The sequence below is a fragment of the Chrysemys picta genome, unplaced genomic scaffold, assembly GCF_011386835.1.
Source record: "Chrysemys picta bellii isolate R12L10 unplaced genomic scaffold, ASM1138683v2 scaf1091, whole genome shotgun sequence".
In the NCBI taxonomy this organism is placed as follows: Eukaryota; Metazoa; Chordata; order Testudines; family Emydidae; genus Chrysemys; species Chrysemys picta.
Genome location: NW_027053798.1, coordinates 8641 through 21732, shown reverse-complemented (window position 1 = coordinate 21732; position 13092 = coordinate 8641). Strand labels below are relative to the sequence as shown.

The following is a 13092-nucleotide window of genomic DNA, read 5'->3' as shown; positions in this document are numbered from 1 at the left end:
AAACGAGTGTGCAAGAATTCATCTTACTGGGCTTTCCTGGCACTTGGTATTTCCGGATGTCCCTTGTTGTACTGTTTTCTGTGATGTACATGCTAACGATCCTAGGGAATGTGTCCATCATAGCTTTAGTGTGGACCCACCCGCAGTTCCACACCCCCATGTACTTCTTCCTCTGCAATCTCTCCTTCCTGGAGATCTGGTTCACCACAGCATGTGTCCCCAAGGCTATTGGTGTCATGCTAGGGACAAGCCAAACTATCTCTTTCACTGTCTGCCTCCTGCAATTGTTCTTTTTCCTCTCCATGGGTTCTACAGAATGTTTCCTCCTGGCTGTCATGGCCTATGACCGCTATTTGGCCATATGCCACCCATTGCGCTACAGCTCCCTCATGAACAGCACCATCATTGTTTGGCTGGCCCTTATCTCTTGGCTGTGTGGTTTCCTGGCTATCTCTGTGCTGGCATCTCTAATATCCAGGTTGTCTTTCTGTGGCCCCAACATCATCAATCATTTCGTTTGTGACATAGATTCCTGGATAGCACTCTCCTGCACTGACACAAGCCTCATTGAACTGGCAGCATTCATTATCTCAATCATTGTTGTCGTGGTCTCATGCGCGATAACACTGGTCTCCTACTTTTACATCATCTCCACCATCTTGAGAATCCCATCAGCCCAAGGCCGGCAAAAGGCCTTTTCCACTTGCTCTGCCCATCTCTCTGTTGTGACTATCTGGTACGGCTCCATCACTTTTCTGTATGTCAAGCCTTCTGCACAAAGCTCATTGGATTTGAATAAAACAATCAACATCTTTAGCACTGTTGTAACTCCGATATTAAATCCTTTCATTTACACTTTAAGAAACAAAGAGGTGAAGGAAGCCTTGGCAAAGGCATTCAGTAGGATGTGAAGTCATTTTCAAACAAGCTGGATTTAGTAGAAATTTAGTCAAAAGGACCAAAACATTCCTGAAGGTCATGAATATAGTAGAAAATTAGGAAAAGGGGTTGATGCAGAGAATTTCAAAGGGCAACCAACTCCTTTTTTCTTAAAATGGGAGTCAGACACCTAAATCCTCCCTTAAATCCTAATCTACTTTCTTTGTGCAGGAGATCATATCTTTGCTTTTTAGCTTTCCTCATTTACAGTAATAAACAGTTACTTTTTTCTTGGATGAGATCAAGTTATTGACTGTTGTCCACTGATCTGACCTTGGAGGGTTTATAGTTCGGGTAAAATATAATCTAGCTGTTAAGCATGCTTATAGAAATAATAATGGAAGTTCTGGAGCTGTAATGTGAAGCACAGGATATACAAATATTTAATACAAAATATATGTATTAAAAGTAGGCTGGCTCTAGGTTTTAATAATTAATTATTAAGGGGTTAGAGTGGGGCCTAGCAGAAGTTGGAGTTGGCATAAGATAGCGTGAGAGTTATGAGTGCTTGACTGAAGGTTATGGAATCATACTTGCTTGACCTAAGGTTATAAAATATAGCAATATGTATCTTGTAATAGTTAGCAATGCATTTGGGGTGAAACAGCTAAACCATAAAGGAACAGATAGTAGCATCTTAGTGGCTTTTTGCAACAAGAGCTAACTGCATTGAGCTTCAAAACTATTGGTAAAGGGACTGGTGCAGATGCTCGTATTACTGTTGAAAAGGTAATTATGGTGAATTGGAACACCATGTATGGACAACTGGAACCCTAAAATTGGTATCCTGGATTACCAAATAGGAATAGGGGGCTGAGATTTGACTTGATCAGATATTGTCCCAGATGTATGTGGGAAGAATGAAAAAAGGAGTACAAAAGTGTATCAAACTTGTTCCTAGCTGGGACACTGGAATTATGATATGGGACAACTGAGTAGGAAACATGGCCCAGCTCTTTCCTCTTGGGGTGATTTCCACATACTTTTTCTTCCATCTTTCTTTCTAAGGGTTTCCATAAAGTTGTAAGTATATGTAATATTGCAAGTATCAAAAATACACGCCACTCTGGTCCTGAGCTGGTCACACCTTGAATGGTGGGAGATTCTGGCCACTGCTTTTATTCACTTAGATCTGCCTGGCATTTTTCCAAGAAAGAGTATTTCCTTTGAAAATATTTGGCCTTTTTTAGTTGAAATTGTCAACATTGTCAACATTTTTCATGACAAGAAATCATGCATTTTTAATGTATTGTTTGAAGAAGTGATCAAAGATATCTCAGCATGGATATTGACAAAATATTCAGTATATGAAATTTTTCAGACAATATTGCCATATATAGTAACATATATAAAAGATATATTATATATTTATAACATATATTATTTATGTAAGCTGGCTTAAGGGGTCTGATGAAAAAGGTAGCTAAGCTTGTTGATGGGTAGATGATAGATGGGGAAGACAGGACTGCGCTACCCTCACCAGTACAAGGGGGGAAGGTATTAACACTTGTGAATGGGTGAACCCTTGGGGATGGAAGGCTGACTCATCACCTCACTACACTCAAGCATCTTCAGACCTGCAGTGACTCATGAAAGTACGTGGGTTCCTCCACATGATGGAGCCAACTAGTGTTGAGAAACTCAGACTTGTGAATCCAGAAAAATACACCCTGAGGGTAGTGTTACTTGCAGGTTGTATAGTGTTACTGATGAATCCTGTCCATATCAATCTTCTCCTTCCCATTATGTGCTTCCTGTCTCTTTCCCCATAGAAATAAAGTATACCTTGGTTGGTGGTTTATAAGTTATGGAGGTGTCAGAAGAGTATATATTTGAGGTATCAGGCCAGTCATAGGGATAAACTCCAGGTTGAGGATAGTCAAAAACACATAGGGAGGTAAGGTAGGATTCCTGAATACCATAACAGTCAGTTGGAGACACCACCCATTAGGGGCTAAGAACCCAGGCCATTGAAACCCACTGTGGCCAAATCAGAGGGACACCAGGTAAGGGCTCCTCTTGATGATTATCTGCCCTTAGGGGCACAGTGACCCATGAAACCACCTTACATAGATATTTATCTTTCAGGCATATATATCTAAAATATCTAAAAAGATATAAATATAGATATATATCAAAGGTGTATTTCGGACAAATGTATACATGGCAATTGTATCTGAAAGTTTTCATGTACCCATTTTTTTTTTCAATATCCAATCAGATACGCTTTTTGATCAGAGAGAGTGAGAAAGACTTTTGGCTTTTAAAATACTTTTAATAAATATCAGTACAGAAACACAGAAAAGAAAAGAAATATATAAATTCCACAGCAGTTGGCCACCCCAACAGTTCATTTATAATAGCCCAGTGCTGCATAAATTGTTTCAAATCACTTATAAGAGTACAATATATAAACTCCAAATGAAGACACGAAACCCCTAAACATCTAAAATAATAATAATAATAATACATTTGCAACCCCAGTACCAATAAATTACTATCATCTACTTTTATAATGGACATCTTTGCTTGACCCAAAATAAAGTTTTCAAGGCATACAACAGATCTCTTTGTGAACCTATACTTAACAGTAAAATAAATACAGTAGGAGAAAAATCAAGGGATAATAACTTAAAAATACCCTGAAGTAAAACAAATAATGTCTGTCACCTGGAACAAGTAGGAAACATGAAAAAAAAAAAGTCTCCTTCATGTTGGACCTGACATGGACACCTGCAGAGTCAAAAATGATGCACAAACATTTTCATGGCTATAGCTCCATGAAGAACTGACCATTGGAGATCATCCTTCCTTTCTGCAATTGGAGGCTTGTATACAGTTCACCAGGCTGGATGAATGGAGTCCGCCACCAGAAGCTGTCTCCTCCATACTGTATTGGGATAATCAACAAGCATTCAAAAATGATGAATCTTTACTGCAAACATATACAATGACTTATGGCCTAAGGTATTAAAAGTAAGTTCAGAAGATCCATTGAAGGCAAGCAAACTGCCAGGCTTCACAACATCCCAATCCACAACGGAAGTAACAGGCAAGAACATAGAAACATTAGCATAATCAGGAATTAGTATAATCAAGGAGGCAAGTGTCCAGACTGACAATATTGCCCCTAGAAAGGACGATTCCACCAGTGATAAAAACCAAGAAATTAAGTGAACCAAATGAAAACCAAGCTTGACAGCCAAGATATCTGCTGAGACACATGCAAAATTAGTAAAATCAATTAAATGAACCAGTTTTGTTACACCTGTTGCAATAAAGGAAGAGACAAGACTCTTAGAAACAAGACTAGGAATCCTCCCAAGAAGGTTTTAAGCAAGTGGTTCATCAAGCAGTCCTGGGAACTCCAGCCTATCCAGAAGCCTCAGCTTAAAAAATCTCCAAGCACTAAAAAGGCTTTAATTAGAAAAGTTAACACCTCAAAACTGAGGTAACCAGGGTCAACCAAAAAAGTTCCTGAGCAAAAGCCAAACTCCCCACCTGCCAAAGAAAAGCAAAGGGCAGTTGCTTCCAAGAAACAGGCTCATCCCCAAGCAATAGCTGTTGCAGCAACTGTACCCAAAAAGTAGAGATTCTGCTCAAAGGATTAGTGAGACCTTGACCCCTTGCCACATCCACAGTTACAAAATACTCTGCCTCAGCCAGTGTCGGCCATCCCAGAAAAAGTCTAAAAGAACCTTGTGAACTTTTTCTAAAAGGACTGGAGGGGGACACAAAACAATACACTTATGCCACAACACAGAGGCAATTTAATTATTTAATAATTAGTAACACACACCCTTGGAATGAGAGTTGAGGCAAACAGCACTTCCACCTTTGCAACCTCCCCTCTAACTTTTCCATAACTCTCTCCCAAATCTGACCCAAAATATCATCTGGTCCCAGCATATTTCCCGTGCCTTAAAGCCAGATCACCTCCACAGTAGTCTTCCCTGGCAAAGTTAGAGGGTGGGAGATCACCCAAGCCCCCAGCAGGAGTGTCTCATGCTTTCCCCAATTTATGCCAGCTGAGGAATCCTGTTTGAAAGAATACTGACGTTCAGTCAAAACCTGGACATTGCAATCATGAGTAATAAACACAGTCACATTGTCAGCATATGCAGAGACTTTCAAGGCAGCACAAGCTGGTATAGGAAGAGAAGGGCAAGAAAGGTGGTTTTGCAACATAGAATCATAGATTATTAGGGTTGGAAGGGACCTCTGGAGATCATCTAGTCCAACCCCCTGCTCAAAGGGGGATCAATCCCCAACTGGCCCCCTCAAGGATTGAGCTCACAACCCCGGGTTTAGTAGGCCAATGCTCAAACCACTGAGCTATCCCCCTCATGCATAACAGGAGCTTGATAGAAAGAACATTCAATAGCCCAGACAGGTTGCACCCTCTATGATTCCCCTACAGACTGGAAAGGGGATGCTCAAAACACCATTCATCTTAAGTAGACTATATATCTCAATATAGAGTAACTGAAAGCAGGAGACAAACCTGGGCCCAAAACCAAAAGCAACAAGGGTACAAAACAAATATTCATCATCTACACTATCAAAAGCCTTCTCTCCATAAAGGGGAATCAACCCAATGTGCAAATCAAATATTTTTGAGGTCAAAATTACATCCCGCAAGCGAACAAGGTGATCAAAAATGGACCTGTTGGGGATGCAATATGTCTGATCAGGGTGAACTACTAAACAAATCACAGTTTTCAATTTATTTGCTAAGACCTTTGAACACAGTTTATCGTCCAAGCAAAGCAGGGAAACAGATCTCCAATTCTTCACCTCCCCAAGGCCCCCTTCTTAGGCAACAGGTAGGAACCACTTGATGACAAATGAGAGGCAGTATCTCCTCTCCAATGCACTCCTGAAAAACCTGGAGCAAGTTAGGCTCAGGAAAGATCCAAAAGGCCTTATAAAACTCAACAGGCAAACCATTAATACCATTAAGGCCACAAGTCAATTCTGAGAGTGTCAGGTCCTGTTCAAGTCTGTCCACATCCAACGTTGAGATCCTAGGAAGATCTTCAAGGAGCCACCAACACTCAGACAGAGACACAGGCTCAGCTGCATACAGGTCTGAGAAAAAATTCACAGCAAAGTTCCTAATCCCCACAGGAGCTGAAAGCACTTGGCCTGAAAATGTCTTGAAATGGCCACTCATTTTCTGGTTGGTATGTTTCTCTTCCAGGTCAGAGAAAAGCTGAGTAGGCACATCCATTTGAGAAAGGCCCTGAAATCAGGCCCTGACCAATGCACCCTGAACGTTGCTACCCAACAGATCTTGAAGGAGCAGTTTTTTTGTCTTTCAAGCTCTCATGTAACCAGAGTCATTACTGCCATGAAAGACTTTTTCAAGTTCCACAATCCCCAACTCTAACTCCTTCATACTCCCACGCAGCAGACCAGGGTTGTCTGCTGCATGTATTGCTGATAAAAATATTTAATATTTATTTTACTCACCTTCTACCACTGCCTTAGGGAGTGGAAAACATCCTTTGAGGCAATCCAGTCTCCCCCAAAATAGTTGAAAGAGTCCTGAAAGTGAACATCTTTTAAAAGGTCACCATTCCCAAGGGCCACCTGCATTTTCTTATTTCTTTCACCTGCATTTTCCAATTAACCACTTGCGTCAGACTCCCACAACAAAAACAGGCCATGTCTTCAGTGGCAACAAACACAGTGTAGTCACACTCCCTAATCCTATAGTTGAGGGAAACTTTTGACACTTTGGAAGCATTGTTTAATACCATATAAACCTGCCCACAAAAGGACAAGACATGCTGAACCTCTGGGGCTGTTCAGTCTAAAGGAAATCTCCTAATAGCACACCAATCTTACTCAGCAGGTCTCTGGCCAGCTGCTCATTTCCTAATAAAGGAAGGACATTAGAGATAGTGACTTTAACAGCAGGTGTTGAGAGGGGCACTACAGGGACTGAAACACACCACACAACAATCCCTTTCACAGCCACCTGCTCAACAAGGCTCTGCGTGGCAACAAGGGAGGCCTACCACACATTTTAAAAAATGGTCACCTTCGTCACAGCTAGAAAACGCGCCTCCACAGAGGCAGATTCTGGAGTTAAAATCTGCAACCCAGGGCCCTGGTTAAACCCTGAGAATCCACAACAAACTGAATCCATGCCAGCCCGGAGGACAGACAAAAGCCTGCTAAAACAAAAGAAATCCTAAAATTAAACCCACAACAATCACAAAACTAAACACACACACAGACAATCACAAATTCTCCATTTACTCAACAGAAAGAGACACAGAGAGAACAGCAAAGCACACCAATGCTCAGTCTCACTCCCACAATCTCCTGAGACAAATAGAGATATTTTTGTATTAGTATATTACAGAAGAAAAGATACATTTGACAGACAAGACTATGGAAAATAGTCGCCGGGATATTGCATGGCTAACTCCATCATTGGAGACTGAGATGTCTGTCAAATTTAAATCAAATGTCTTTCCAGCTCAAGATGTTGCATTGCAGAGGCAATTCCAATATTTTGAAATTGTTTTCATCCTGAATCTGGATGAAAAGTTACAATTTGGAATTTTTTTGTAGAATGAAATGTTCCAAAAAATTTAAACTCAGAAATGGCAAAACATTTCATTCTGATCAAAACTAATGCTAGTCAGAACCCAGAATTCCTGTTCCATGGTAATTTCCAAAGTTTCTTCATTATTATTATTATTACTCTGAATCAGAACAAAAAATAAATAAACATTTCAGAACTTCTTTCAGAACAAAATTCTGAAATTTCATAGAGAAAAAATAGAAAAGACAGCCAGCCAGCCTGAATTGTTTCCTGTAATAGTTTTAATAGAACCAACACGTTCCTATGGAACTGTTCTGTTAGAAAATTTTCAATCAGTTCTAGTTCCAATGTTTCAAAATGAAATATTTCATTTCAAAATGTCAATTCAAAATGAAAACAGTTCAGTGTCAAGTGACATTTGACTGAGTTCTAGTGCCAGCAATACACTTGTTAATTGTGGGACCTCGAACAAGCCACATCCTCGTCCCATGCCTCAGTTTCTCCATCTTGAAATGGAGAAAATGACACCAGCTGAAATTTGTTGGAAATGGAATTTCCATTCCATACAAACTCCAGAAATGTCCTTTCATCCCAAATAAGAACCAAACATTAAAATTTACTGATTTTTTTCTAAAATATTTCATTTCAGAATCATCAAAATTACCTCATTGAAACAAAATGTTTTTATAAGATTCAAATGCTTCTTGTTGCTTTTATCATTATATTACAGACACGATGATATGAAAAATGAGAGCTGGTAGCCCTTGTGATTTTTTGGGGCATTCTAAAACATCTCTAAGAGTTTTACAGACCGTTTTTTGCATTTTAATATTGTGAAAGGGTCAGACCAGACGGCTACAGGAGAGGGCATGAAGGAAGGTGTATTAGCCTCAACCGTTGGGATCTGGAAGTGGGCGGGCTTTAAAGGACCTTCCCCAGCCTAAGGGGCAGGGCCAAGTCTAGCTTTTTTGCTGCCCCAAGCAAAAAAAAAAAAAAAAAAGAGGTGAGGTCACAGGGCTAAACGAAGGGAACTGGATGGGGACACCGAGCAGAGAACCCCGGACAGCACCCACTGCTCCTTGAAGGCATGAAGGGAGCCAGTGGACGCCGTCCAGAGGAACTCTGCCTGGATGCGTGAGACCAGGGAGGAGCGGAAATAGGCCCCACTGTCGCAGAGTGTCCCCTCGTCCAGCATCTTCCTCCTGGTGTTGTAGATGGCTACTTTGGACAGTGCCAGGAAGAGGTTGATAAGGAGGTCTCGCGACTTAGTGGGGCCACGGAAAGGGTGTACAAATATAAACAAGTGTGGGGAGAAGTGCAGCCAGAACCCCAGCAGGAGGTTCTGGAGAAGCCGGAATAGGGGCTGCACTCCAGATACACGTGCGCCAGGGTCTCCTTCATGCCGCAAAAGGGGCAGGTGTCTGGGATGGGGGTGAACTGCGCCAAGAACACACCTGTGCTCAGGACTCCATGAAGGAGCCACCAACTGACATCCCCAGCAGCCTTTGAGACCAGGGTGGAGTATAGGCTGGCCCACCGGGGTTCCTCATGTGCCAGAGGTGGTAGGAGGTCCTGCCACTTCGTGACGGGGTGGGACGTGAGAGGGAGGACATGAAGGGTGTGGAGCACGAGCATGTACAGATATTTCCTTGGCACTGTCCAGTAACGAGCCAACTTCAATTTGTGCAGCCGGCCCATGGTGAAGGGGTGGGATGGCTGGGTGGGTCCCTGATAAAAAGTTCCGGAGGGCCTGAAGGGTTAATTAGTAATAGTATTTATGTATATCTGACCTGTGATTTCGTGCCCTATCCAAGATCACAGCCTTATTGTGCTTGCCAAGGCTTGCACATACAAAATGAGATGATCCTGACTCAATGGCATTGACATTCTAAAGATATAAAGGCAACAAAAAGTAGGAAGAGAATCCAAGGCACAGAGAAGTGAGGTGAATTTCCCCAGGCCACACAGCAGATACATGGCAGAGTGAGGTCACAAATCTACATTTCCTGTGCCCAGTCCACCAGACTTTGCTGCCTCAGGCTGGGAAGGAAGGAGAACAGAGCTGTTATACTATCTAAATGCAACTGCATGGCTGAATTGGATCATTGATGAGAACTTAGCATGTATACTGTACTGGATGATTGATATGCAGTGAGAAAAAAGCAGCTATATTGTAGAAAGGGGAAAAGAAGTCAGTAGAACCTCTGGGGCTGAAAGGAGCAGCCATACTATATAAAGACCTGTATGTGGCTGCAGAAAACAAGGGATACAAAAGGAGCAACTACAGGGTTAGATTCTCAGTTCTAGTAAACTGATGTAGCTCTGTTAATTTCAATGGGGCCACACCCATTTCCCGCAGCTGGGAATCTGGGCCATTGACTCCAGTGGGGCTATAGCTGATTCCCAGCATCTGGGTCTGCCCCACTGATCCAATGGAGCTACATCAATTTACATCAGAGGAGAATGTGGCCCACTGACTCCACTGGAGCTATGTCAATTTTAACCAGCTGGCAATCCACTCCGCTATTTTACACTACTGGAGAATGTAGCCCAGAATGTTTGAGTTGGGAGCAAAAGGAAAGGTTGATAAATGGGCTGTGATACTGCAAAGTGACCACCCGGGCAGAGCATATTGGCCACTAGATGTCAGCAGATTATACCTAATGTGAAAGAGAGATTTGCCACAACCACTAGATGGCAGCATTGTGTCAAGAATGAGTCAAGGACATCTAGTTCTTGAAATAAAGGATGACTATTGGAAAAGGGCTGTGTATTATGACGGCCCATTATCCCTCAGAAAGGTAAACTATGCTTCATCACGCTGTGAATCATTTTCCCCTAGAGACCCATGAGACTGTTTCACTAAATGCAATTACATTTTGGAAAAAACAACTCAAGTCACAACGGGCATTGCTAAGAGCAGAGCTTTGGAGACACAAAATTGTCCATAATGGTAATGGGTTGAGTTTAAAAGTTTGGGACTCATTTGTACTTATGCAAACCTTTGAACTGGACAGGGAATAACAATCTTCCACAATAAAAAAGATATTGATAGACTTATTCTTCCCTCAAGACACCGATATAATTCAGGTCAGTGTGGGACAGCTTTCCTCAGAAAACTTACTGATGGAAATGCTTCCTTCTGGGAACCAGATGTGGACAATATACTGTGATGCATAAATGCAATGGTTATATAGACTATGTCAGAATATGTACATTAATTGATGTGTGTACACACACAAATGTGCATGTGTATCCTTCTGCACAAACCACTGTTCTCTTCTGCCTAGTTTCAGACATTCTGAAATTTGCTCCTTTTTACACTTTGTAGAACAGATTTTCTTCAGCTCACGCAATAACCAGTACTTCCAAAGCCACAATAGTGTTGGCACCTGACAATCAGAAAGTCTGGGATTTCCAGAGGAAGCAAAGGGAAATAAGTCCCCAAATCACAGTTGGATGTGGGTGGGTGCCTAACTCCCTTAATCTCCTTTGAAAATCTCAGCCAGACTTCATATTTGGTCAAGGATTAGTTCCAATATTAGAGCCTCAGCTATGCAGTGTAATGATATTTCAGACTGAGAAGAGGGACTCAGTTCAAACACGTCTTCACAGCTGCTTTATCCTCCCTCCAACTTTGAATACTTGGTTATGCACAATTTTTTTTCTGAGAGTACTGCTTTTTCGGGAGGGGCTCTCTGCAGATAAAGTTGGGGGAACTATGGGAGAGGAGCATGGCATTTTGGAACCATGCCAAAAGTCTTCAAACACAGTTGGACAATAAGGGCCCCAATGATAGAAGTCCCTTCTCAAACTTCCTGCCTCTAACTTCACAGGAATTTTTTCAGGCTCAGTGTTGTGAAATCCTGAGTGACGCTGGGAAAGAAGAAAGGCCCAGTCAATGAGATCGTTAATAAATCCAGTTAAGATTGCAGGCGATCTTCATCATTCTGTTGAGATCTGTTGAAGTTATTCAAAGTGACCTAAAGAAATTAGGCACTGATCTGCCAATGGGAGTTGGGTGCCAAACTTCCGTAGATTGTTCTGAAAATGGCAGCCTAAATCATGCCTACATTCTGCAGCACAACTTTTCTGAAGACCCCCTTCACCTCTTTGTTCCTCTGATTGTAGATGATAGGGTTGAAAGTTTATGCTAGGCCTCCTTTTCCCTGTGTTCATATTGTTAAGGACTCAGCTCCTTCCCAGGGGTACATTTGCTGGGCTCAGATGCCCCAAATGCCCTAGCAAAAGTCCCTGTGTCCATTGCAATCACTTGGGCTTCTCTGATTTGTTAGAAGAAATGCTGGCCAGACCATATGGATCATGAGTTCTAGGGTTAATTCTTGGGTCTGCTGCAGACCCACTAGTTGAAATTGGCCCCATTCACTTCTCTCAGAGTGCTTCACTCTGTGCATTGTCCTGTTATAAGAAGTACTGATGAGAGAAATCTGGGACACCAAACCTTCCACCTCCTAAGCCTACATCACCAGACGATCCTCTACTTTCCAGACATTTCCTAGCTGAACAGTGCTTAAAGCAATTACTCAGGCGCCCGATCTCCTCCCTTTGAAGTCAAGGGGTATTAGGTCACATCTCATCTTTCATGACTTGAAATTGTTCCCAGGATACTTGTTGTTAGGACCTGCAGTAGTTTCCTGATAGGTGACACTGTCATATGGCCGTGCCAACAGTAGAGCTGGTTATGGGCTAGAGACACCTCTGCCTACTCTCTGGTCTCTCTGAAAGCACCCACCTCAGGTGTTGAGCCGCTTGCCCTCATCAGTCTCAGGGAAGAATCTCACACTCCTTCCACTCTCAGACCAGGACCTAGGTACTCTATCCCGCGTATATCCCACATACGAACTGATTATCACCCTGCAGGTCCAATTGGGCTTCAGGCACCAGTGACTAGTGACATTGACCAATACTCACCTGAAAAAAAGTATGTTTTAAGCAATTGGAATGAACATTTAAAAATAGATTTCAAAGCAACAAACAACCTACACAAATCTAATCAAAGGGCTTCAGCTGGTTGCCTGCAGGTGTCAGGTAGGACTTTTTTCCCCAATGCACAGTTGGTTTGATGGATTCTGTTTCTCTCCTCCCCTTCATTTGAAGCATCAGATTTTGGCCTCAGCTGGAGCTGGGGCACTGGATGGGGTGGGCCACTGCTTTGAGGTGGCCCACAGAATCCCTTTTTCTAGATGCCTGGCTGGTGCGTCTGGCTCACATGCTCCAAGCACTATTTATCACCTAATTTGGGGTGGAGAAGGAATCTCCCTAGCTCGTATTCTCAGGGATCTTGGGGATTTTGCAGACAGTCCTGTTGCTTTTCCTCTTACCTTTTTAATGCAGTTGTGATTTCTAGTCCCTTCTCCAGAAATTAGCCCCTTCCAATTGTCATCAATGCACTGCTCTTTGTGGCGTTGCAAGAGCTACTAATGTGGCCACACCAGTGCATTTGCTGCTAACAGTATAAACACGGGGCAGCGTTTTCCCTGCTGCGGTCTCCGAGGGCTGGTTTAACTCCCAGCGCTCTACATCTGCAAGTGTAGCCATGCCCTTAATTGATGCAACCACCTGTGTTTGCT

At 42.4% G+C, this 13092-nt stretch overlaps 1 protein-coding gene across 1 annotated transcript; it reads left to right on the top strand.

The window, feature by feature from the left end:
* Nucleotides 1-5: 5 nt before the first annotated feature.
* On the top strand, nucleotides 6-911 carry LOC101936849 (olfactory receptor 6F1-like; the record flags this gene model as incomplete). Its single annotated transcript, XM_065579936.1, has 1 exon — nucleotides 6-911. A coding segment is annotated over one exon (906 nt), but the record flags the coding sequence as incomplete, so codon positions are not given.
* Nucleotides 912-13092: the final 12181 nt, after the last annotated feature.